Source organism: Antennarius striatus, chromosome 7, assembly GCF_040054535.1.
Source record: "Antennarius striatus isolate MH-2024 chromosome 7, ASM4005453v1, whole genome shotgun sequence".
Taxonomy (NCBI): domain Eukaryota; kingdom Metazoa; phylum Chordata; class Actinopteri; order Lophiiformes; family Antennariidae; genus Antennarius; species Antennarius striatus.
Genome location: NC_090782.1, coordinates 11,996,775 through 12,021,870, shown reverse-complemented (window position 1 = coordinate 12,021,870; position 25,096 = coordinate 11,996,775). Strand labels below are relative to the sequence as shown.

Here is a 25,096-nt window from a genome sequence, read left to right as displayed (position 1 = left end):
TGTGTGGTGGGTCAGGGAGGTTGGGGCAAATGTAATTGCTTGATATGTGTATATCCTAGCAACTGAGAGCAAGTGATACCGAGTACGACCTGTAGCTGAGGATTGGTCAGAGAGCTGGCACAAGCCCCTCCCATCTGTAGGGTCACCTCAGAAAAAATATCTAAATTCAAAACATCTCTCAAGCTCTCTCCACTCTGCACTGTACCCTCCAGCACTTTAATCCAGGCCTGTTTGTGTGTTTATTTATTTTTTTATTAATCGTATTTATTCTTCTAGCTGATGCACAGCCACTGATGTATGTGTACTTATGACAAGATAGTACTTCTGAAGACTTCATCAAAGTAAAGTTTGGCATGTCAACATGAATTCACCTTACACAGCTGTGCAGTGTTATCCAGAGTTCCCCTGTCATCGGTGAGTACAGAAACACTGATGAGTGGTAGCTTTCCTTTATATTACAATTTTATGAAGCTATGTTTTTATATGTGCGGGTGTATATATATAAATATATGAATTTAACATGTGATTAAACTTTAATCGTAATGCAATTATAACGGAGCAAATATATGATGGTGTAAATGAACAGATTCTTAGATCAAGATGGGAATTTCCCTCCGTTTTATGTGACCTGGACTGCCACTCATAACGTCTGGAGGTCCAAAGTTCACCAAGAACAGTTGCGTCTGCCTGAATCCTCAGCTGCTGCTCTGTCCTGATATATTTATAAGTGTGGCATACTTATGTTTACAGTGCATGTGTAAAGAACATCATGGCAAAGTGGCAGACAGATGTCAAACTGGTTGTTTGCACATGCTTTAATCCAAAAAGACACATAGCAGTATTATAGCATTTAACAGATGGGATTCGTTTCCTTTTGGCACACTGTAAAACTCTATCTCACGTGTCTGAATCCATAAGGCTATAAAAATGTGTTACACAAAAGGTAATCTATCTATCTATCTATCTATCTATCTATCTATCTATCTATCTATCTATCTATCTATCTATCTATCTATCTATCTATCTATCTATCTATCTATCTATCTATCTATCTATCTATCTATCTATCTATCTATCTATCTATCTATCTATCTATCTATCTATCTATCTATCTATCTCTACTATATTAATATATTTTACATTTACTATTTGACTTTACATCTAAATCAATACAGAACATACAATAAATTGATCCTTTATTCTTTTTGTGTAGTTCTAATGCTGCATGGTCTATATGAAGGTTGCGGTTATGGTAAAAGGTGACATTATGCCATTTTATATCTTTTTATAATTGGAATAAATTAAACTATTCATTTCTAACATTCTTGGTCTGCGCTTTAATCAAAAAGGCTTGTCTGAGGTTTAATAATTCATGTACTGGGACTTGATAAAGGTACTGTGACAGGTGTAAAACACATTAATATAACTTTCAAACAGGCCTCGCCTAATTTGGAAAACTTTTGGTTTTCTATGAAACTGCTTTTCAGCTTTCAAGGATCAAGGTATTTTTTGGTCCACTTCTTTCCTTCTCTCCTGTTTTTTGTGCATTCCAACAATGAGAGGAATTTCTGTCGTTTTGCCCCAAAGGATTTGACTTCAGACTGTTTCACTTCTATAAAAGTACGGGGATAAGAGGAGGAGAAACTTGGAGGCTTTCTATTGTTTTGCAGTCATGTCCCTCTTCCAGCCAGGGCTGACAGATGAGGGGGAGAAGGTCTCAGGCCTTTGAACAAGTGATTAATAAGACACTGGAGAAGGGCCCCGATCGGCTGGGCTGTTTGTTTTGATTGCATTTTCATCGGTTGGTGTGCCCAACCTGCCAAGAGACAATGGCCATCCCTGTTTAGGGCTGACCTCTGACCCAGTCTTGTCTGGAGGCGCTGGACTGTCTTTAAGTGGATGCTGAACAGCCTTCCCTTCAGGCTAACTGAAAAACTGAGTAACTTGACACCAAATAGAAGACAAATAGACAGAACTGGGATAAACCTGTCTTTCAGAGCCGTCTTAACATAAAAACTTTTAAATTGGCTCATGAACACAAGCATTTAATCAAAAGACCAAAGTGAAGTTACAAAATATGCTGTCAATTTGCAGTTATTTTTTTTCATATTGAAAATTTGTTAACTAGTCACTTTTATTTCCAATTTTACCAGGTTCATTTAGAAATTTCGCCCTCATTCTTCATTTGCAGTTTCCAACAAACTCTAGTATGTTTTTATAAAAAACAAGAAAACAGTAAAAACTGTAAACATAGTAGAAGGAAGAGAAATCATGAGTTCTTATTGAAGCATTATGTTTATTATAATGTGAATTCTGAACCGGCAATAGATAAATAATTCCGCAACTCAAAGCTCAAATGTAGACAGTAGTGATGTCATTATTGAATGTGTCCCATCAAAATGAATACTTTCACTTGAAAAATGTTTGATATTTATCTCATCCATTCCAAAATGTAGAATTAACAAGACAATTGTCTCACTGATTGAGAAATACAGGATTAATACAGTTTTTAAAAAAATATTACATAAAAAATGACCAGAATTTTAACTAGCAAAGCCAAGTCATTGATACATGAAAACAGGAAGCAATCAAGTTTTTTTCATTAAAGCTTTTTTTCCTTAATATATGTTTCTAATTAATGTCAAAATAAATAAATGAAATTCTCAGTATTTTGAGATTTATATCATAGTTAAACCTCTAGTTATCTAGTTAGACACCTAGTTAGCAGTGTTGAAAATAGTTCACATTAACTAGTGTAAAGTCATCTTCTAAAAAACTGAAGTCATTAAGAACAGCTCAATACAAGTAACCTCTACTCACAATTGTAAGAGAATATGTTTTTTATGATTTATAGAGGTGGAGAAAAACTGCTTGCTGTTCTTTACATCAATGTGTGTTCATCACTAAGTTTGGCCTCAAACTGGTTTCTGATTTTGTAGTTTGTTCACAATTTATTTAACCTGTGTAATTTGTATTTTACAAAAATCTCGTTTATCAAAACGGCACGATACTGCAGGCACTGATTGTTAGACATGTTGCGCTGACGATCTGTAATATGAAAAATAAAATTAGTGGGACATTTCACTCTGTCCATTTGTCTTATTTCTTGTCTAAAGCACATATAAAGTTTCTTCTTGCATTACCAATATTTGCACATAGATTAATAAATTGCTGACTATTGTGTTGGCAGTGATCATATTCGCTATCGCAAATATTCAAGACAATAAACAGGCTAACCAAGAGTAGAATGATACATTTCTCCAGAAGTCTCTGGTGTTTGTCGTGTTTTGCAAACTCAGTCTTTTTTCTAAATGCAGCACCTCCTTTTTAGTCGTCTGCCTCCTGCACAACTGAAATAATTTGCTTCATTAAATGTCTCTGTGGTTGTAAGTCAGGTATTAATATCATTCAACACAGAGAGTTGGGGAATTCCAAAATCTAAAATAGTGCCAGCTTCAGATTATGCCCCCCCATCTCCCTGCCCTCCCCCATCCAGACCCATCCAGCTGTACACATACCAGAAGTCGCTGCAGTGCTATCATATAGACCGTGGGGGGAATTCCGCTGCTCTCAGACTTCAGCGTGCGCCACTTCAGCAGGAACAATGGCAGGCTGAGCTCTGAAGCAGGTGTAATGTTTCAGGGGAGCAGGTCAAAGTGCCTCTGTCTGAATGGTGCATAATCACCATTATGTGCAGTACAAATATTCTGCATTATGCAGGCTGACTTCTTAACAATGGAAGCGCCCTTCATGAATGGCTGCCAGCAGAACTCCTCTTCCTCCTTTCCTCCACTGGCTGGGTGGCCAATTCTCAGCCCCGAATGTCAACATCTACACCGAATGTCTGCTGACATTGATACTACTTTTAAACTACCAATTAAAATGATTCTTTAGAAAAATACTATGAGTAATTTAAGTATTGCTTGTAAGGAATATTGGTAGCATAGTAAAAATGACTTTGGTTGTTTCATCCTACTTGCAGACACAGGGACCCTTCATCTCGTTTGTCCTGGAGAGAGAACACGTTTCTCTCCACCATGTCTCAGAACCAGTCATCACAGACCAGTGACTCCTTCAACCAGGATGTGTTCAACCAGCTGTTTGATATGCTGGACCAGTAAGTGAAAAAAAGAATAAATATTAGTCGTTTACAAAGAATACTTTGCTCACTATTTTGCCTTTCACCTGCTTTTTTTTGTTTTAGGTCTGCCATTCATTCAGTCCAGCCCATTGAGCTGAACTTCACAGACAGTCCGACTGAAAAGTCTGCAGGAAACACCATTCAGATCAGCATGGACTGCATCACCATGCATGAGCCGGAGGAGACGTTTGCTGTAAGTATGCAAGCTGGGTGTTCAGAGGAAACAGTTCTACATTTATTGATGAATACTTCCTGCTGGTTCTTCTCCATGACGTTCAATACGTCAATAAAACCTAATTTATTTAACCGGAAACTCATTAATCGCTAAACATTGCTGTTAACCTAAAGCCTATAGTGTCCACATCAGCTATACGTTCATCAAACATCGAGGCTTAAGCGAGGAACTTTAGGGCACTGATGATACACGTGCTGAGTCAGCACCCCTGACATCAGACTGAGTGATTAACATATATCGAAATTTACATGTCAACGACTTAATCTAGATCGTCTGTTTATTTGATGAACGTTTGCACTCATGAGCTGCACAAAGAAAAGCACGTTACCATCAGAGGAGTGTTTCTCTCTTTCCACTTCCACCTTGCTAAATTTTATAAAAAATTCTTTTAAGTAGCAAGAAACGGGGGCAAGTGAGACCAAATCTAGAGTGTGTATTTATAAAACACTTCGCATGCCAATTAAATGTGCTGTGTGTCATCATCTTAGCTGTAAAATAACGTTATTAGAACTCCATCAGTTTTGTCCTTTTTGTCCTTTTCCCCAAAGCATTCAGACACTTTGTCAGCCAGGAACAGACGTGATGCCACGTCTCCAAATTATTCCTGAAAGACAGTTTGAGACATACAACTATCTGACTGACACGCGCTTCCTATATTCTACATTCACACAATTATTCTAGTAGAACAATTTATTTAATATCTTCTGTCTGTTAAAAACTCTCTGACTGGTCACACATCAGTCATAATATATTGGATCTGCAAAATAACTTGAAACAAAAATTGTCACATGAAGTTAATAGTAGCAGAAAATTGATGTATTAATTGCATACGCTGAGTAGATAACTTGAGTAATGTGTATTTATTATTTGGCAGGGTTTGTGAGCGTGAGCTGCTCTTCAGGTTCTGCCTCAGCCTCTCAATGAGGTTCAGGTCCAGTCTTTGACCGGAGTACTGCAAGTCTTCAGCTATACTTAATCAAAGACCCAGTTGTGTCAGAGCTTCAAGTCACAGACTGATGTTAACCATCAGCATTTAATCTGGTGCAGAGCAGAATGCATTTTTTTCCTCAAGTTATCCAGACTCTGATGCAGGAAAGCATCATCAGTACATTACATTCTACCATGGGTAAACTGCTATTTATGTGCGATGCCATGCTTGGTTTGGATCAGACGTAACAGGCCCAAAGTCTTCAAACAGTTTCTGCTCTCACTAACTACTCCGTAGAATACTCTTCCTCTGAGGGTCATCAAGGTGTTGTGTACGGATGACAAGTAATGTTTTTTTATGTGTTTAAATAGCTGCTGGAGTAATACTTTCCACCCCAAATCGCTTCCAAGTATTGTTTATCAACCTTAGTTGGGCTACTTTTGTGCATTTAGTCATATAAGAAATGAATGTTTGAAATTTGATCAGTTTCATTTTGAGACAGCGGCACTCCCAGTGTTAATTTTATAGTGTGCTATGATGATTGTACTTTTTCATCTTCATCTTACCTGTGGAACTTCCCCGGGCCAGTTGTGAAAATATAGTGCAGGGCAGTAGAGCAGTAACTGAATGCAGCAGGTTTATCTGTGGTGAGATGTTGGCTGCCAGTTGATGATTTTATCTCCTCTGACCTGAGTTGTGTTTGACCCGGGTGGCCCCTCTGAGGCAGGTTGCTCTTAGAGTCTGAGTCTGTGTGGTGATCGGCTTTAGGTAGCATAATTTCACTTAATTTGTTTTTCATCTTTGTGCCCAGAATAAGCCAGAGCATGAGTAAGATTAGTGAAATAAAAAGGATTTAGCTCACTAACATATAGTGCAGTGAAGTGGACTTTTATGACAAAGCTGTTTAGATACTGGATGGGTATAAATCCCTGATGTCTGACCTGTAGTTGGAGACGTATCTTTGCCTGGAGGATAATGTGCATGTTCCCCTCCCAGTGCAGGAATGCTGTTGTCCAGCCAAGGTGGAAAGAAATGGCAAATAAACTTTTTTCAAGGAGCTGAATAATGTTACCTTTTGCATCCCCCAAGGGTGGCTGTGCTCTCTTGAACTGGTAATTAATGGCCCCACCCCCACCACCCACTCTCTTGCACACCAGAGAGGGGTGTGTTGTGATGATTGGCACGCCAGCTCCTCAGGTAGTTAACGTGTGGGACGACTGCAGCAGCATGCACATCACCGAGTCCCAGTCAACCAGGCCAAGTCTGTGCTTTTATGAAAGACGGTGGTGGGCGACCACACCCCTTCCCCCTGTCGTCGGTGAGGGAGGGTGTCTTCTTTATTAGAATGCAGTTCACTTTTTGGTACCCTAGAGGGCTGATATGCATTGTGTTGGCTTTATGTTTAATCTGAAATTCCTTTTTTTCTTGTGGATTTTTTTTTTTCTGTAGCTGCAGGGCAACAATTTAACGCAGCACCTGCCTCTTGCAAAGGTCCCAGCTCTCGTCTATCAGTACATTTCTTCTCAATGTAAAGGTAGGGGGCTGGGGGGGGGCGTGGCAGCAAGAGGGATGAGAGGAGCAAGCAGAGGGTTGAATGACATTAAGGAATGTAGCAGAAATAGTGGCAGGAGAAACTCTATATTCTACCCTAAACAGCTGATTTTACACCCAGATAAAGGTCTGATCAGCTGCGCGTGGAGGACACAATGTTGATTAGAGGGGCAGCGGATCTTTTCTGACACAGGATAGAGTTTAAACACCTTCGCTGCAGAGTAACTCCATCAACACACAGCATCCCCAGGATCTAGTTACCTGTGTGTGTTTGCTTTGGATTCACAGTTTTTCCATCGAACCTTGTGTGTCTCCCCCTTCGTTCAGTTTCCAAGCCGCTGATCGGTTTTCCCCATTTTTTTTTCCAATTTATCTGAATTTAAGAAATCTACAAAAATCTGTTGCAATTATTTTGTTACGATTCCTGCATCACTATTTCTACGATTTCTATTAGGCGACCATTTGTCCCAAATTATAACTGTGGTCCTAATTCTATGTAATTTGATTAAAAACAAATCCTTCTGAAAGCTTTGCTCCCATTAATAATTAGGGACTAAATCTAAATTAAGCCTGTGTACATAATACTTAACCATAATAAGTTTTAAATCTTCCTTTGATGCTCCACTAGTTTGCCTGCAGCACTAGTTTTCCCCACAGACTATCTTTAGATGCAGTGGTGTCTACACATAATCTCAGCTGAAAATATTTGGAAAAATACGTTAATTACCCCATTTGTAGTAAGTTGTTTAATACTTTTTATTAAATATAATTTTTAGTGAGTACAGACAACTTTAATCTGCACCCCTTGATTTTCCTGTAAACCACACAGTTACAACTCAGTTGTCTGGCTGCACACATGAAGGATCGCCTCATCCGGTCTGTGAGCAGGATGCTTTAGAAAATAGAAGAAATTCATATTTTCATCCGTATTTCTGTTTTCCAGAGTTGCTCAGCAGCATGTTTGTTTTTATGATGTAACCCGTGGAAACAACCAGATACCAGGTGCACTTCCAGGCTTAAAACAACGGCACCAGTGGACCCGCATTACTGGAGCCGTGTGTGTGTGTGTGTGTGTGTGTGTGTGTGTGTGTGTGTGTGTGTGTGTGTGTGTGTGTGTGTGTGGGCGTGCGTGCGTGTGTGTGGGCGTGCGTGCGTGTGTGTGTGACCACAATAACTCTGACAGATTGACAGATTCTATTACTGTTACTTCTATCGGTTTTATTTAAAATTTTCTTGCGTCGTTCCCACAGGTTAGATCAGGATTAGAGGGCCAGTCCTCAGAGAGAGAGGCATCCATTAAACACCATTTATTGTCCCTATAAATTTGTTTTAAACATCATCCTAGTTTAAAAAGAAAATAAAACCAGAACTGTAAATGCAGAATAAAAATTCACTGATTTGAGATGACATGATGGGACACAAGCTGGTTAAAAGATTCACCTTGATTTATTTGTTTCTGACTTCTTGGATTTAAGATTACCAGAAACTGTTGAGCTGCAGTGAAGTTATAAAACAATCTACACATGACTTTTATGTTTTTCTTTTGTTCTTCCACTCCACATAAAGAACCATGTTATGCTGGCCATGTTACATGAAAATCTGATTTGGTTCTGGGATGAGTAGTTTTTGCATGCAGCTAGACAGCATCACTGATGTTCGTCACACATACAGTACTGTTGCATCAGAAGGCAGTTGTTAAAAGAGGAAAATATCTGTTTCTGTAACGATGGTGCAAATAAATTTTCATTTTCTCTCTTATTCTCATCTCTTATTTTAAATCATAGGATATCATTACCACAGTTGTCTTTTAAGCATCCGATCAATATTCTGTATATTGATTCGGTGTTGTCCTGCTGAACGATGTTGCACAAAACTGCTGTTGATCCTTTTCCAAATAACGACTTTGCTCTACTGCAATTTCATTAGAGTTTTCACACAACGTATACTAAATACTTTAATTGCTCTTCTTCTCCCCCACTCCCCTCTTTTCAAAACAACTTGTCTACAATTTAAATTGACTAATGGCATCTTAAGTGTGGTTCTCTGTATTTCTTGGTTTAATGGATGTTGATTGTGAGGGTTTAAGACTTGCCACCCAAGTGATGCTGTCTCTTGCATCTGTCAGTGTGGATGGTAGCTTCCACTGTTCTCAGGGCAGGTGTCTGTGGCTCTGCTGCCACTGCAGCCTGACACTTGATACTAAACTAATCTATCTGACTTAAGGGACAGGCGCTTTAAAGGGAAAAACTTAAGTAAAGCCTCTTTTGTCTGAGCCCTGGATCTGCGGATCTTTAGCTGCTGCCTGGTTCCATTCTCTCCTTAGTTCCTCAGAAATGCAGCATCTGAGGTGATGCTGTGAACAGTAATGTGACTGTGTTATCTGACTTTATGAGGCATTATGTCACCCGTCAGCTACATTGTTTGGTCCTTCATAATCACCTACACTCACACAGAGTAATTTCCTTGTAAAGATGGTTTTCAGTATTGAAACCTCTTATTCCAGTGTTGATGCTTCTGCCGCTTATTAAAACTGTCCTGTCCTGCTTAATATATTGCTGTTCAATATTTTACTGCAGCTTCACCCCAACAGAGTGCCCTAACTTCTGTTCACATGCCAATGTGGTTGAACATAATTAGAAGTTTGTTTAGCTAAACTAATTATCATACTCAGAGGTTTTGGTCTTCTCTGACGCCGGGGCCCCTGGGAGGCCATTGAGGTGGGCTCTTTAAAGTGTTGATTTTCCTTTGTGGCAGGCTGACCTGTAGGCAGTAGGAGGGTGTGACTCCTGAGTAGAGACACTGACCTCAGGTCATAGCTGTGTTTCAGCTTTCAAATTATTGTGAGCAGGGCAGGAGTTTTGGCCAACATTTCAGTTGTAATAGAAGTAATTTGCACCCATCTGAACAGTCTGTGTCATATTCCCCGGTGCAATATTGTGTGCTCTTGATTTCATGAGCGGAATTGCAATTATTGCAATAGTTTTACTTCCATTGGGTAAATTTAAAGACCTAGTGATTCTTTCTTTGCTTGATAAATGTCTCTGCCAGGCCCATAAGTATGAGTGGAGTCAACCATTTCCAAAAACGTCTGTAATATCAGCAGGAGGCTAAAAGATATTAAAGCTTTTCTATGCAAAATCCATTGCAAAATGCTCCCCCTTGTGTTGTTGCTCTCTTAAAATGTGGCAAATAAATGTCTGAAGTCAAATTGATTTGAATGAATGCAGAAACTAGATCTTAATTTTCGGAGCACAAGCAGCATTGAGTTATCTGATCTATCATGTATGTTTCCAAAACAGACCTACATCAGTCATCTCTGATAGATACAAGTAATCTACAGGAGTCGTGTTGTTTCTCCTCTGGGCTCAACGCTGGAATAGCTCGAGGGATGCAGACTGGCAATTCTTATGCTAAGTAGCTTCTGTGGGCATACACTCCCAAAGCCAGACGCTCTCCCAGTCTGTGGCTGGCTGACTTCATGGACTTATTCAGTACGTCTATCTGTTCATCTTTTTATAAAGTAACATCCACATCGGTGTAATTTGCACAATTTTAGAAGAAAAATCTACTTAAGTAACTAAAGTTGTCTTTTGTGTGACTTTTTTGACTCTAATTTTACTACACAGGTATAAATAATAAGCACTGTACTACAGTAGTACAAAGATAAACCAGCTAATAGCAATTCGTTATTCAATGAATACGTTTAGGGAGGCCTGCAGAAGTCTCAAAGGAAAGACAAGGAGACAAGGCTTCTTTTGCAGATGGGTGTGGACTCAGGTATTAGCCAGGTAGCTCCTTAGATCCCTCCCCCTCTTCTCCGTATATATGGTCTTCTCTTAGATTCCTATAGAAGCTTCTACTTGCCTACTTTGCATCTGTAGTCCACATCACTCCCTCAGAGTGAGGAAAAGAGATTTGTGGAATCCTGGAGCCAGTGGAGCAAACAGCAGCAGCTCTGCTCAATCTCAGCGCCAACATGTTGTATCTGGAAACGGGGACCACGACATCATACAGTGAGGTAAGACCAGTGGCAGAGCCGGTGATGGGGCATCTGCCATCAAACCCTTTGCTTTGTTGCCCAGAGTGCTATGAGACTAACAAATTATCACACTCGATCTGAAGGCCTTCTATCCATCTAAATGATCCATAATCTAAGCTTTATGTCTGCTATTTGTTACCGGGTGCTATTTGGTGTGACCACTGCATTTAATTTAAATTATGTAATCATCCTGTCTCAAACAAGGGTAAGAATTACTCTAGAGATACCGACTGCAGGGTAAATATTATTTCATTATATTTTACAATATACACACAACATACACACACACACAAACAATGTTTGTGTGTGTGTGTGTGTGTGTGTGTGTGTGTGTGTGGTTGTGTGTGTGTGTGTGTGCTTGCGTGCACATCTGCGTGCACGAGGCAGAGAGCGAGGGAATGTAAACACCCACAGAATCCCTTTGAAAACTGTGAAATGGCTGCTATCTTCCTGGGCGCGGGGTTAGTCAGTTGATGTGATTTATTTTACTGGTCGCTGTTGAATCAGCATTTTGCTTGTCAGAATATCAAACATTTCAACAGTTATTATGATTTACTACCAAGAGGTTTCCTTCCTTTTATGAAAATCCAGTATGAAATAAACAGAAAAAACTTATTCAGGTATAGTAAGCAATACGAATATTAGCAGACTACTGAAACTAATAAGATGTTGTACTTCATTTCAATAGAAATTTACAGACGGATACTGATCCAACCAGGAGAATTGATTTGGTTTCCGTGAAGTGTGTTTCTCTCTGAGCTGTCTAACATCTACACAAAACATTATTGTTATTCACATCAAAAATCTTACAAAAATCTCGTAAAGACACAGTCCAAATGATGTAAAAACAAAAGGTTCTGTTCTCTATTTTTAAAATGTGTGAGGATTAAATGATCTACCTTTTTTCAGAGCTCAGTGGTAAACAATAACAGTATTTTAAAATTAATTGTACTTAGTTATTTGTTTGTTTAGTAATTTGTAATTAAGGCACTATCAGCTACTTTTCTTTATTTTTCATCAGTGAACATGACAACCTATCAGCTCCACTGGGCTGAACCATAGTCCACTCCCTCAGATGTGTCTTATTCTTAGTAGTTTTTGGGGAAATAGACTTAGTTTGTTCAAAATTAAAACTGAACTGTTTGGTAGTCTAACCTGTGTGCATACCTTTACCTTTAGAACCATCAGTGTCTGTTCTGGGAAAACAGGCTCCTGGTTTTTTTTTTCTTTGTCATTGGCTGCTTGATAGTGATGAACCTTTTTATGCTTCTTTGAGGAGTTATCAACCAAATCCTGCACCCAAACTAAATGCTGAGCCTGTAAGCGGCGATAGATTCTCAGATTGCAGGTTGCAGATAGCAGGTGTGTCAGGTCACTGTCTTTTAAGTTGTTGAGCAGGGTGTCTTTAAGTGGTGTCCAAGTGAACTGCCCCCGTGTGTGAGGTATCAGGTTCCCCCATCCCCAGCCTGCTGGGAGCCGCTGCAGCATTAGAATACGACTGGCCAGGCCCTGCTGTTTAGTCCAGGATCGTAATTGCTTTAATGGTGTGATGTAGATACAATCACCTACTCTGCCCAGCCCAGCAGGTATAACGTGCAGATAGACCCCCACCCAGACCCACCTAAACCCCCAACCCCGTTGAGCCTTTAATGCCTCCCTCCCCTGTGGTCACTCATCACCGTCCCGTGGACGCTCTTACGCCGGCCCAAGGTGCATAGAGCAGGTCAGCAGAGAGCCTGGAATGGGAGCTATTCCCCCTGGGGCCGGGTCTGCTCCGGTTCCTGTCAGCCATTGGTCCAGGCCTCGGCTCTATCCGCACTCAGGCTGAAAGACCACCTCACAGCAGCAGCTGGAGGAGAGTCGCTTAAGCTATAAATTATTGAGTTGTGTGTAAGGCTTTGAACTCAAAGCAATTTCACAGTTTATGCAACAGCATTGCCATCAGTGTTCAATATGTTTGCAGCGCGAAAGTTTTTTATAAGTATATGTCCATTTTTGACAGATTTTCCATTTTTTACTCAGTCAGAAAGAAAGCAGTGTTCATCCCTGAACTGACAGGGGTGAAAATGTTTTTCCTGCACATTCAACAAGCTGTGAACCATAAAATAAAAATGTAAAGATTTACACATGTTCAAACTAAAATGATACTTTGGCCATTGGCCATGTAGTATTTGCCGCACAAGAAGACATTTGTCAGTATACCAGAGAAATGGCATTGTCATCTGGAGCCACATGTATTTATTGTGTTCTCGGTAATTCATACTCTTCCATTGATATTAAAGACGTCATTACTTTCTTTTGGAATTGTTTACCCCAGCGATAATCTCAGAAAAGAAATGAAGCAGGTAACAAAAGCTTTCAGAAACTTTATTAGAGGCTGTTTAGAATGTCAAGGCTGCAGATTTACTGTGTTCCTGCTTAGCTGCCTGACATCATAAAGGGCAAGCACAACGACTGCTGTAGACAGAGGGAATTTTTAAGAGCAGCTAAAGTAGTTATTAAATGGTTGCTGTATTATAGTGGAATAAGATCTGATGAAAGGAAATGAAGAGAAGGTCTGAAACCCCCCTGCTCAACCTTTCTAAAGGCTGATATTCCACTTCCAGTCAATTTAACATTAAAAACATGATGAGTTTATGTGAGATTTTCTATCTGGTCAATTATGGCTTTACCCCATCTTTGATCCTTACATTCATCCAGGGCATGAGAAGCATTGCCCAGGGCCCTGTAGTTAATGTTAAGTGCTCTATGGCAGGCATTCTGCTTTATGTCCCAGCTTTTATCTATGTTTGGTCTCTGGCCAGCATCAGCCTTTTCTTTAGAACAATAATTTGACATTGATAATTGGTGCCTGTCACATCCACCTTTGCAGCTACCAGCATCAGATACCGGGCGAGGCTGTGTCATCTCTGAATGGCTGAGCGCCTCGCTGCGACTGCAGTGGATTCCACCACAGTTCAAAAGAACTCTTTGTCATGATCGTTGACTCCTCACATGCAGGAAGACAAACAGGAAATTTTGCCACTTTTTTTTTTTTTTTAACTTTAAATAAAAAATAGGTCATATCACCTCCTTTTCATTCCTATAAGTGAAATAAATAAATATAAACTGATAACTTTCCATTGTTCTACGCCGTTCCCAATTTCTCATCTCCTTAGCCCGTTCAGATCTTTATATGTGTGTAATTAGTGCATTTTGAGGGAGTGTGCTTAGGGAAGTCTGTCCCTGCTAAAGGCTTGAGGGTCTCCACCAGTGTGTGTGTGTGTGTTCCATTCACACACACAGACACTTGGCTGCAAACACCTGCATGCCCAACATAATTGTTCTTCAGTGGAGCACCTCTAAGCCCGGTGTCATTGTTTCCGAGGGGTTAAGCAGCAATGTGTCCGCTCACACAGCGAGCCTCATCCACACTGCGAGCTAGCCTGTGGCGCTGCTGCACAGGTATGCTGAGGTTGACTTGGATGACCTCTTTCAGGTGTGTCTGAATGAATCTGCGTGTGTGTGTGTGTGTGCGTGCGTGTGTTTGTGCACCTCTGTGTATTTAAGTGTCTTTGTTTCGTTACTCACTGCTGTGATTAATAGTTAAATAGCATACCTCGTCTATGTCTTGTTGGTAATCTGCCACGCCGCTAACACCTGGTAATGCAGCGGGTGTGAGCTGGACAGCTGTGGTCAGCCACGCTTGAAATAAACAAGAGGCCCTGGAGAGATTAATGACTGTCTAAAGGGTGAGAGCCATGGAACCTGGTCCAGGAATGTGTCGTTTATAAATGGAAAGGAATGGGGTGAATGGGAAGCCGAGCAGGAGGGGATGGCTGTGACCCAGGTGTACGCTCCGTCCTGTATAAAAGTATTGTAATTCCATTCCTCCCGCCTGAATATTTGCGGTATGGAGAACAGACTGAGAAGCCCCGGCAGTACAAATCCAAGGGCAGCTCCCATCTGGTAATTTGAGTGATTATGATCCAGTGAGTTATGAAATCAGATTTTGTATTTCAGTCATGCAGACATTTCTGAGATGATTGATCTCACGCATGTTAACACCTTTGTTCAGGAAGGAGCAAGACTACAAAACACAATGGAAACAAGATCTCCACTTCCTCTAGCGGGCCGTTTTTCATGAGCCTTCACCATGTTCATTCCATTCCTCACTTGACATACAATATTCTGGAATGAATTTCTTGTGTTGTTTCAGTAAATTATTTAATTCTAATAAGCACACGTTCACATGTCGTAGCTTTTTATCATAAATAAAAACATTCACTATGATTTTTTTTTTCCAGAATTCAATCAGAAATTTAACTGGAATGGTTTTGATATCAGATTCTATAAATTAAACAATTCAAGTTTCACCTGACAGTTATTTGTATAGTCAGGATCCTTTTGTATTTAATTATTTCCTTCCTGATTGAAAGTATGTTCCAGTCCTTGGATGATGACCAGAGACTTTCCTCTGTCCACCTCTTCCCCCTCCCCTCTGTCTCGTCTTCAGTCGCAGTACACAAACCTGGGGCTCCTGAACAGCATGGATCAGAACATTCAGAACGGCGGCTCCACCTCCACCAGCCCCTACAACAACGACCATGCACAAAACAACGTGACAGCCCCGTCACCCTACGCCCAGCCCAGCTCCACCTTCGATGCCCTTTCTCCTTCACCAGCCATCCCCTCCAACACAGACTATGCAGGGCCTCACACCTTTGACGTGTCCTTCCAGCAGTCTAGCACAGCAAAGTCTGCCACCTGGACGGTAAGACACGGCGTGTGCTGCTCTTCTCTCCTAGATAGCCTTTCTAAGAACTTTCTAACACATTCATTCCACCAGGAAAGCCGCCTAGACCGTTAATCATTACAATTTATGTCCATAAGATTATACCTCTACTAAATAAAACCCACCTCCCGGCATCCCTGAAGTTCATTATTAATTCATGTGTTAGATCTAGGTTGTTGAATTAATGAAAAAGCACAAATGAATTTGACTTCTTCAGGAACATTTTCCACACAGGGTAAATTCTGAATTGTTGATTTTACCAGAGCATTGTTCTTCAAATTTAACTTTTACCAACATGGTGAATTGGCCCTCTGTTATCTTCATTTAATGACTTAAGTGCTTTTACTTGATAATAAATAAATATATGCTTTGACATTAGTAAAACAAACATGAAATGAATAAATTTTTACACGTGGTGTCACACAAACAGGTGTATACATCATCATTATAAATCAGGACCCTTAAAGCTAGCTGTCATCATCAGGCCATCATCAGTGATTTGTCAGCGGGGAGGTGAGGGAGACTCTTCTCACCAAGAACTCCTTATCTGACGATCGGCGCTCTAGGCAGATTTAAGTGCACATTATGTGAAAATCCTGTGTTGCACAACGACATCTGGCAAAGAAGAATTTCTCCTGAGATGTATGGGTTCAAATCATGACTAATCCCCAGGCATTTCTAGCTGTGGCTGTGACATGACACTAAAGCAAAATAGGAAAACTGCAGAGCTGAGCCATTCACCAAGTTTTTATCTTTTAGATGTAATCCTAGATTCAGTGTGTGCTTACTTTTCTTCCACTCAAAAACACCAACACTCAACTCCTTGTGAATATCTTCTAGGCATGTACCGACACCACTTTAGTTACGACCTGAGTCTAAGTGAATTTCTCAGGTGTGTTGTTGAGGACACCAGTAAACAGTCCCAACAGTCGGTCCAGGTGTGGTGATGTACTCGCAGCTAGATGTCACCATGTGACGCTGCATAAACCTACTTTACCAGCTCCTCCCGCTCTGTCATTACGCATGACAAGACTGAGGGACAGCTGTTGTGTCAAAGCACTACCTGCTCATTTGTTTGTGTGTCTGTTCCGCTGCGCTGTGACACACACATGGATGCAGCATTAATGCCTGTCGGTGGACGGCACTGCTCATCCAAGTGTCACTTCCCCTCCTGTCTTATTTTTTTGTAGGTTGATAATCATGATGTCAGTTTTGAGTTCCATCGTAAGAAATCTGTGACATATAAATAAAAGTTGATTGATTGATTAATAAGTAAACATGAATTTCAATCTAGGGTCCATGTTTGATGGATAACGAAGTGCATCGAGTCATTCTTATTACATTTGTCCAAAGGTTCTGCTGTTAAAGCTGCTGAACTGGTTGCACTGATTTCAATTCATTGTGGCTTCAAACAGACGGAAATCAGGGAGTTGCTGGGAGATCTTCCCCTGTTCCAGTGCAATGCCAAGGTCCCACAATGCATCACTTATCCCTCTGATTTTCACAGTCAAATAACAAAAGTATTTGTTTGCTGTGCAACGGAGCAGGTTAGAATGTGGTTTTTGAGAGGCGCTCCCCTGAGCATCTGGTACGAAACACATCCCCAACCCAGAGTCATAACACATGATGTAAGACTGGTTTGATTGGTCTGATTTAACATGGAGACGCAATGAATTGTTACTCATGATGATCACTCTACTGACTGAAGTCTGATACCTTAACTTTATATTTACTGAAGGGATAATTACCAGATGGAAAAAGCAGTTTCACCTCCATCTGGTCAAACCAGCGTGACCAAACAGGGTTCAATCCTATTGTAGCAGAGGATTAAAAGCGCTGAATGTGTGTTTGATGCTCATTCAGGACTGAAGAACAATGCATTTATTATTAAGGTAATCTGTGTGTTAATAGATAGGCTATAGAAGAGACTCCTGGCGATGGCACAAGGATCATCCCAACAGATGAGGCACCACATTAATGAAGTCTCTCCCCTGTACGTCAGTGCATCATCATTCCCTAAAGATGTAACGGCAGGTTGCAGTCCCTTAATCCCGCCCTACCTGAACTTTGTTTAGTTGTGCTGCTGCCTGTTTTCCGTAATGACTCCAATGACTCATTTTGGCCATAAAGTCTGAAAGGTTGTGATTATAGAGTTGGTTCCCAAACTGTAGGAGGCTCCCTCAGCTGATCTCAGGATATCTGTCACAAATCTCCCATAATATGAGCCAGCAGCTCCACTGTTGGACCTGAGGACAGCTAGCATAGCGTGTCACTACCACAGCTTTGCTGCGCATAGATCTACTAATGCCTCCTTTTTGAAGGCCTGTGGGATCCTCAACAGGACTTAGTGGACTGTGTACTGTGCTTTTTGATGACTGTTCTCATGGAGACACACCTAATCCCTCACCCACAACGTAACCTCTTCCTGTCTAGGACGATGGTGACACACACTGAGGAGAGCAACACGTCAACATTTTCCCAGAATTGCTCCTGTGCGACTTCCTAGTTGGCACTCCTGCCGTGTCTTTTATCATTTAGTTTGAAAAGGTGAGGTGAAAACACGTCATAGAGGTGTTTCATTGCCTTTGCTTTACTAAATTAATGGAGCGGTGCAAATGAGGCAACCATTGTGGGCGCGTGATGCAAGTATTGTGAAGCTGAAGATTGGTTGTGTTTGCCGTGTGTATTAACCGCCACCATGTATAGCAGTGAATGGAGAAGAATGTCACAGTTTGAGGTATCACTGGGACTCTGTGGAGCTGGGAGGATTACAGTAATGGATTGAGGGCCTGTAGGTAATACTTGTGTAAATACTGTGTGCCTCTTTCCTGAACCCTGTGCTCCTGGAGTGGGTTCTGTCTTTTTGAGAGAGTTAAGCTTGATGGTTGCATCTCACATTGCGCCGGAGGAGGAGGAGAGCCCTTGAATGCTCAAAGAGAAGAGTGTTTTAGCGAAAGGAAGCAAGACGCAGCTTGCCCCTGGAACATCTGCGGGCCCGTCCCACGCCTCACGAGATGGGGCCGAGACTTGTTTGTGTCAAGAAGCCTGTCACGACTCGCCCATCACAAGGAGACAAGCCCGAAAGATACAGATGGGAAAAGGTGGAGGGGAAATTTTTAGAAATGCAGAGTTAAAAAGGTTTTATGACATGAGCTGTGGGATTTTTTTTTTTCATACACTGTGTGGAAAGCCCATTCTTTCAAAATTTAGATTACGAGATTATTTTCTTGCTCTGGGCAAACAATTCTAGTGGATGACAGCAGCACTGATTAACCCAACAGAACACAGGATAATGATGAAGATGTACAAGTCCAAATAGATATTAGGCTGTCATCAAGTGATCATCAGAACCACACACACACAAACACACACATACACACACACACACACACAATAAACAATAGCTTGAGAATAACACAAACAAGATCACAGCTGTAATGCCTCTTTTAAGGGAAACACAAATAGAAATGGTTAGATTTTAAAAATGCTTCACAACTTGGAAAGAAAAGAGTACAAAGAGTTTTTTTGTTTCACAGCATCCCAACCTTTAGCTTTAATTTTCTATTTCAATAATGGTTCAGTCATTATCATTCAATGGTACAGAAGGGGGTTTGAGTGTTTCATCAAAAGAATGACAGATGCAAAGCGAACTCCTTCAGTAAACGTGATGCTACATGTTGGTGGACAGGTTGGCCTCAGGACAGGTGTCATCCCTGTGGTCAAGACTGAGATGACAACTACAACTTACACTTTTTAAAGATTTTTTGCTGTTGTTGTTTCTAATAAATAGTGGATCGATCCCGTAGAAGCAGGTGTTTTACTTTTGTTTCAGAGAAAAGAGAAGAGTTACCAAAAAAAAAGAAAGAAAACTCTCGCATTATTGTTGAATCAAACGGGTTCAGGAGAAGCTGCAGGCATGACATGACATGTCAGGTATGAAGAAGACAAGACCAGAGGCGCCAAACAGTGCTTGTCTAAGGCCCGATGTTTGTCAGGACTTGACTTTTGCATGCGCCCGCAGCGCCTGTCAGATAGAAAAGAACGCTACAGCTGTGGGCCTGCCTCAACCTGAGCCCAATGGGAAGTGTGTGTTTGTGTGTGCAAATGTTGCATGCGTTAGAAAGTAATTGCACACATGGCAGCGCTGTACAAATATTAAAACAAATTGCATGTTGCACGAAGTAAGATTACGTTAGAAACATATTTTTAAGATTGCGACGGCAGAGTTTAGGCTCACAGACTTTTTAAGGTCACTGAGTGTTTTCCTTCACTTTGACACGTTGCAGTCAGAATCAGACATTGTGATTCAGCCGCACCGGATCATGCACTTTGTGTTTTTTTAGCTGTTGTGTTTCACATTGTGACCAATGAAAGGCTCATAATTGCATGTTAACACCTGAGCGCCGCGCCCTGTGTGAGCCACTGAATCCATCCGTCAACTTGGCCGTCCTCCACCCTGAACGGTGTTAGCTTTTAGACGAGCTGCTTTCAGCGATCAGCGGCAGCTCCTGCTCTCACTGCTGAGCAAACACAGCAGCTTCTGCTCGACTCTTAAAGTTTGTAGCTTCAGGGCTGGAATGGTTCTCCTGTGTCTGCGGAGGGCCGTAGTGTGTGATCTGAAGAAACTTTGGTTTTCTGCCTCCATCATCTCTGATTAAATCTTCCTGCTTGGCGTTGTACTGTTTTCACATTCAGCAAACACAAAACCAACACCCTCTAATTATTCAAAACACTCTGTCCCTTTACACAGCACATCTCCCTTCCCCTTCTCTATCCACCCCTTCCACCCCCCACATCTTTCTGCTTGGCTTCTCCACCTCATTTAACTGACTGACAGAGGCGTACGGGGAGTATCAAGTTAGAAGCGGGGGGGGGGGTCTGCTTCAGCCATTCATCACAGGCCTTTTTTAAGAAGGGCTTTTGGAAAGTGGCTTTGATTTTAAAGGAAGAGTCGGTTCATTCGTCGTGTTGATGAACTTGTCCCAGAGCAGTCATTGTATCATGTTAACCCAAGTATATTAGGCAAATCACAGCATTTCAAACAGGATTTATTTTTAGAACCTGACTGCGTGCTCTAATGTTCATCATTAGCTTCAACTTTCTGCATAGACATTTGATAATAATTGATTCTCTGAGGAAGGAGCTCGCATGTGCAAAAAGAGACGGAGAATGCAGACAGATAATGTGTGTGTGGAGTATGGGAAAGAGATGTAATGTTATGGGTTTGTCCTGATGAAAGAAAAGGTTGTGCCTGGGGAGCAAAACACAAACGTTTGTGCCAAGCTTGTGTGATATTCAACATCATTGCAGACGGGTACGGAGAAGAGACGGAATTTAATGTTGTATTGTTCTCCAACAAAGCCCCGAGCGCTTTTCACAATGTTCGGTTTACTTCACTCAGCGGTGAACCTGACGGGGAAATTTCCCCTTCAACCTCCATCCAGTGTCTTCTGCACACAGCCCTGATGTGAACGGCTTGCTGACACAGTTGTGTCGTGCCCATTAGTGACAATTCAGTCTTTCTGGTGGCTTATCAATAGTAACAGCGCCAGGGATCAAGACTCCTTCATCGTTCGTGACTCCTGGCGTGAAATCTTGAACGGGAGCCAGTTTGTGGGAGCATCCATCACATGTTGGCAACAGTCACTGATGGATCCTCCTAAACTCTTCAGAACGGAGTCATTTGCATCCAAAAGCTGTACTCCACCGTCGGTAGCGTTGGCCTCCAGCCTCTTCTGGATTGCTCTCCTTCATGATGAGCGGCCATGAGCTGCAGCAGAGGAGATGAAAGCCAGGCCCGGTTTAATTACTGCTGGAGGGTCCGTTTTATGGCGGCCCTCGGAAGTCCCACAGGCTCTCTGGGGAACATTTCTGAGGTCTTCCAATACACACCAATATCACCAAAATGTGTGTGTGAGTGTGTGTGTATTTAAGCAGGTCGTAATCACAGTCTTTTCTTTCACCCTTTTTTGTTTGATGATAAACCAGAAGTGCAGACTCCAGCAACAGGTGTTCAGAGGTTGATCTGCGCTTTTAAGGTTTTGGCAAAAATGTTTCAAAGTCTTAAAACTGTTTGTGGGTATACATGACCTGCAAAAGTTGTTTTTGTAAATGTTTTTGCACACTTAACATAATATGTGTCTTGTATTTGCTCTTTTTCAGTATTCAACAGACTTGAAGAAGCTATACTGCCAAATTGCCAAGACCTGCCCGATCCAGATCAAGGTGCTGACCAGCCCGCCGCAAGGCGCCGTTGTCAGAGCCATGCCTGTTTACAAGAAAGCCGAACATGTGACCGAAGTGGTGAAACGCTGTCCGAACCACGAGCTCAGCCGCGAGTTCAACGATGGTGAGATGTCTTCATCACTTGACGAACAAACTCCCATCTCCCATCTTTTCTGTCCATATTTAATGACACAACTGGTGGTGCTTCCAGGCCAGATAGCCCCTCCCAGCCACCTGATCCGCGTGGAGGGAAACAACCACGCCCAGTACGTGGAGGACACCATCACTGGAAGACAGAGTGTACTAGTTCCCTACGAACCTCCCCAGGTGAGCTGTCTGTCATCGTGGTGCGAGGCCAGCTGAATGCTGTCAGCAGCGCCTCAACACCCAAGTCTCCACTGACAGATCAGTGACAGACCCCTCTGAGTGCCCCCCAGTCCTGACACGTAGCAACTGCTTCCCCTTTAGCCCCCCAGCATACAGGCCTCGCAGGAACCCACGTGGGTTTTGGACGTCAAATGGCAGCTTAGCAAATGTCACAAAACTCCAAAGCGAATCATAAAATGAGCTTTTTAACTTAAAATGTAGGAAGGATTTGTTTTGGTTCACTGTGAAATTAATAATCCTGGTCGTAGATTTAAATTAATTTAACAAGATAACATGAATATAGCAATGAACAATCATAAACATCAGGAAAATGGTTTAGCAAATTCTGCTCTACAAACAGGAAGTGCATTGATATCAGGCATCAAGGACAGACGATGCGTTCACTGACAGCAGTAGGAAAGCCTGTCGCTGGTTAACCACCATAGGCGTCAGTGAACAGACTGGAAAACAGCAGCTGAGGGTTTTACATGACTGTTTTGATTGAATTTAGATTTATCCTACATTTTTTCTCTATCAGCTCTATTGGTTGTAGTTCCGACTACTTTATAATGTATATAATAAATAACGGATGAATAAATTGTAAGCTGTACTTTGGAAGAAGGAAAGAGCTCCAGTGTTAAACTGCAGGACAGAATAGTGCAGCAGACCAACACCTGGTTGTCTGGTTGTGTGTAGCAGTGAGTAGCGTTGTGTTCTCCAGTCAGCCAGAGGGCAGTGCTGATTGAAGGATGTGTGCTTTGTCACTGTTCTAAACACCCTGAACACTTTTAACCCCAAATGGGCCGTATTTCATACACCGTGATGTAAAGGTCTTTTTTCAAAGGAGTGTTGATTCTGGAAGGGCTGAAGTCTGAAATGAGACAATGACCCAACAACACGCATGTTAAACGGAAATCATATCCAAATCACAACAAGGAGACAAAATGTAGTTTAAAAACCAATGTCCAGCAAATTCATTGTAAAAGATTACAAAAAAATATTTTAGTTAACTTTTCAGTCAATGTTTAGTTGACGTATTTAAATTTTAGTTGATTTAATTGTTTGTATTAAACTTTTACTTAACTTTCGGGTTTAGTTGACTAAAGCATGACTTAAACAACTTAAAAATGAGTGACTTTGAAACTAAACAAAGACATTTGACAAAGGAGCTGACAAAGTGAATTTGATTTCAATCTCAGTAAATTCATTTCCCAGCACAGGTTCAGTCTGAAAGTAGATTCTAAAATAAATTCTGCCCCGTGGGGCCATGGCTGTTCAAACAGGATTTAAGCAGAAACCAGTTTTTTATCTTTTTATTTTTCTTTGTGTCCTCCAGGCATGTCCTTCATCATATGTGTCTTCATCTTTTCTCAGGTGGGGACAGAATTTACCACAATTTTGTACAATTTCATGTGCAACTCGAGCTGCGTCGGTGGAATGAACAGACGTCCGATTCTCATCATTGTCACACTGGAAACCAGAGAGTAAGACACAGAGCCCTCCTCCTCATGTGGTGTTCATCTTCCTGTCCGTCAGCGGGGGTTTCTGACCCTCTGTGTTTTCTTCTCCCAGTGGTCAGGTTTTAGGCCGCCGGTGTTTTGAGGCCAGGATCTGTGCCTGTCCGGGTCGAGACCGAAAGGCGGACGAGGACAGCATCAGGAAGCAGCACATAACGGACGCCACAAAGAGCAGTGAGGGTACGAAGCGCCATAAGTAGGGTCGGGGCTGGTGGAGGGATGGCGAGCTTCAGCATCACCTGGCAGACCGCAGGTGACGCCGGCGATTGTGGGAAAACGCCGCTCATCTCTGCCGCTGTCGCTGCCTCCCTCCACTGCTCTGCTTTAGGCTAACTGTGAAGCACATGGCCAATGGTGCTGATGTTCTCTCTCCTCCCTCCAGCCTTCCGCCAGGTCTCCCATGGCATCCAGATGTCCACCATCAAGAAGAGAAGATCCACGGATGAGGAGGTTTTCTGTTTGCCTGTAAGTCTCTCAGCCTCAGCTCGTCGTCCCGAGTGAGTCCGAGCTGAGGCTGATCCTCTTCTTCCTCCTCTCTCCTCTCTTTCAGATCAAAGGCCGTGAAATTTATGAGATTTTGGTAAAAATCAAAGAGTCTCTTGAGCTCATGCAGTTCTTGCCTCAGCACACCATAGAGTCCTACAGGCAGCAGCAGCAGACCCTGCTCCAGAAACAGTGAGTACCTGTTCAGACGTGGCTGCAGGTTCAGCCTCTGCTGTTAGGTCACATCTCCTTCAGCCTGAGAGGCTTGTTTACCAGCGCACAAGTGTTTTTGTTTTACTTTCGAATCTGCTGCAGTGATTTAACTGGTTTAACATGACTGACTTGTTGCTGAACCGTGGATTGAGCTGATAAACCCTATGCATAACGTTTCCTCATGCTGCCGCTGAGGCGTTGCATTATCCAGGGGATAATTGCTCCAAAAAATGGCTGTTATTCAGTGTTTCACCCAGAATTTTCTCAACGCTTCTCATTCTGAGGGCGAGCCTAGCATGAAATAGAGTTGTTGTTTTTTTTCCTCTCCTCTGCTCTCATGGGATTTGAGCCAGGGTTGATGAATCGTGGCAAATGTACCTGGCTGTGCTTTGTTAAGGAGACGCTTCCAGAGATCTGTGGTAACGCCTTTGGGTGCTTTGCCAGGTTTTTGCACAACAGCGTTCAACAAAATCCATTCGTCAGCCTCATCTATTCGCTTCAGCATAATTAAGACACACACACACACACACACACACACACATACACACACACACACACACACCTACATACACTTTTACTCCTGCACGCCCATTTTACAGTAAGCTATGGAAAAGCACAGATGGG

The 25,096-nt window shown here is 41.9% G+C and overlaps 1 protein-coding gene across 4 annotated transcripts in view; it reads left to right on the top strand.

Annotated features, from left to right (window-relative positions):
* The first annotated feature begins 217 nt into the window (after positions 1-217).
* The window catches only part of tp63 (tumor protein p63), a 29,729-nt gene continuing 4,850 nt past the window's right edge, over positions 218-25,096 (top strand). Inside the window, exons 1-10 of one of the 4 annotated variants that reach the window (XM_068320500.1) lie at positions 218-414; positions 3,983-4,117; positions 4,205-4,334; positions 15,390-15,647; positions 21,831-22,017; positions 22,105-22,220; positions 23,634-23,743; positions 23,832-23,956; positions 24,159-24,241; positions 24,327-24,451. In XM_068320500.1, coding sequence (XP_068176601.1) covers positions 362-414; positions 3,983-4,117; positions 4,205-4,334; positions 15,390-15,647; positions 21,831-22,017; positions 22,105-22,220; positions 23,634-23,743; positions 23,832-23,956; positions 24,159-24,241; positions 24,327-24,451 — 1,322 coding nt within the window. In that variant the 5' untranslated portion in view covers positions 218-361. Of the gene's footprint in view, positions 415-3,982; positions 4,118-4,204; positions 4,335-10,722; positions 10,874-15,389; positions 15,648-21,830; positions 22,018-22,104; positions 22,221-23,633; positions 23,744-23,831; positions 23,957-24,158; positions 24,242-24,326; positions 24,452-25,096 lie in introns of those variants that run through there. The other 3 variants (XM_068320499.1, XM_068320496.1, XM_068320497.1) reach the window with 3 other exon arrangements.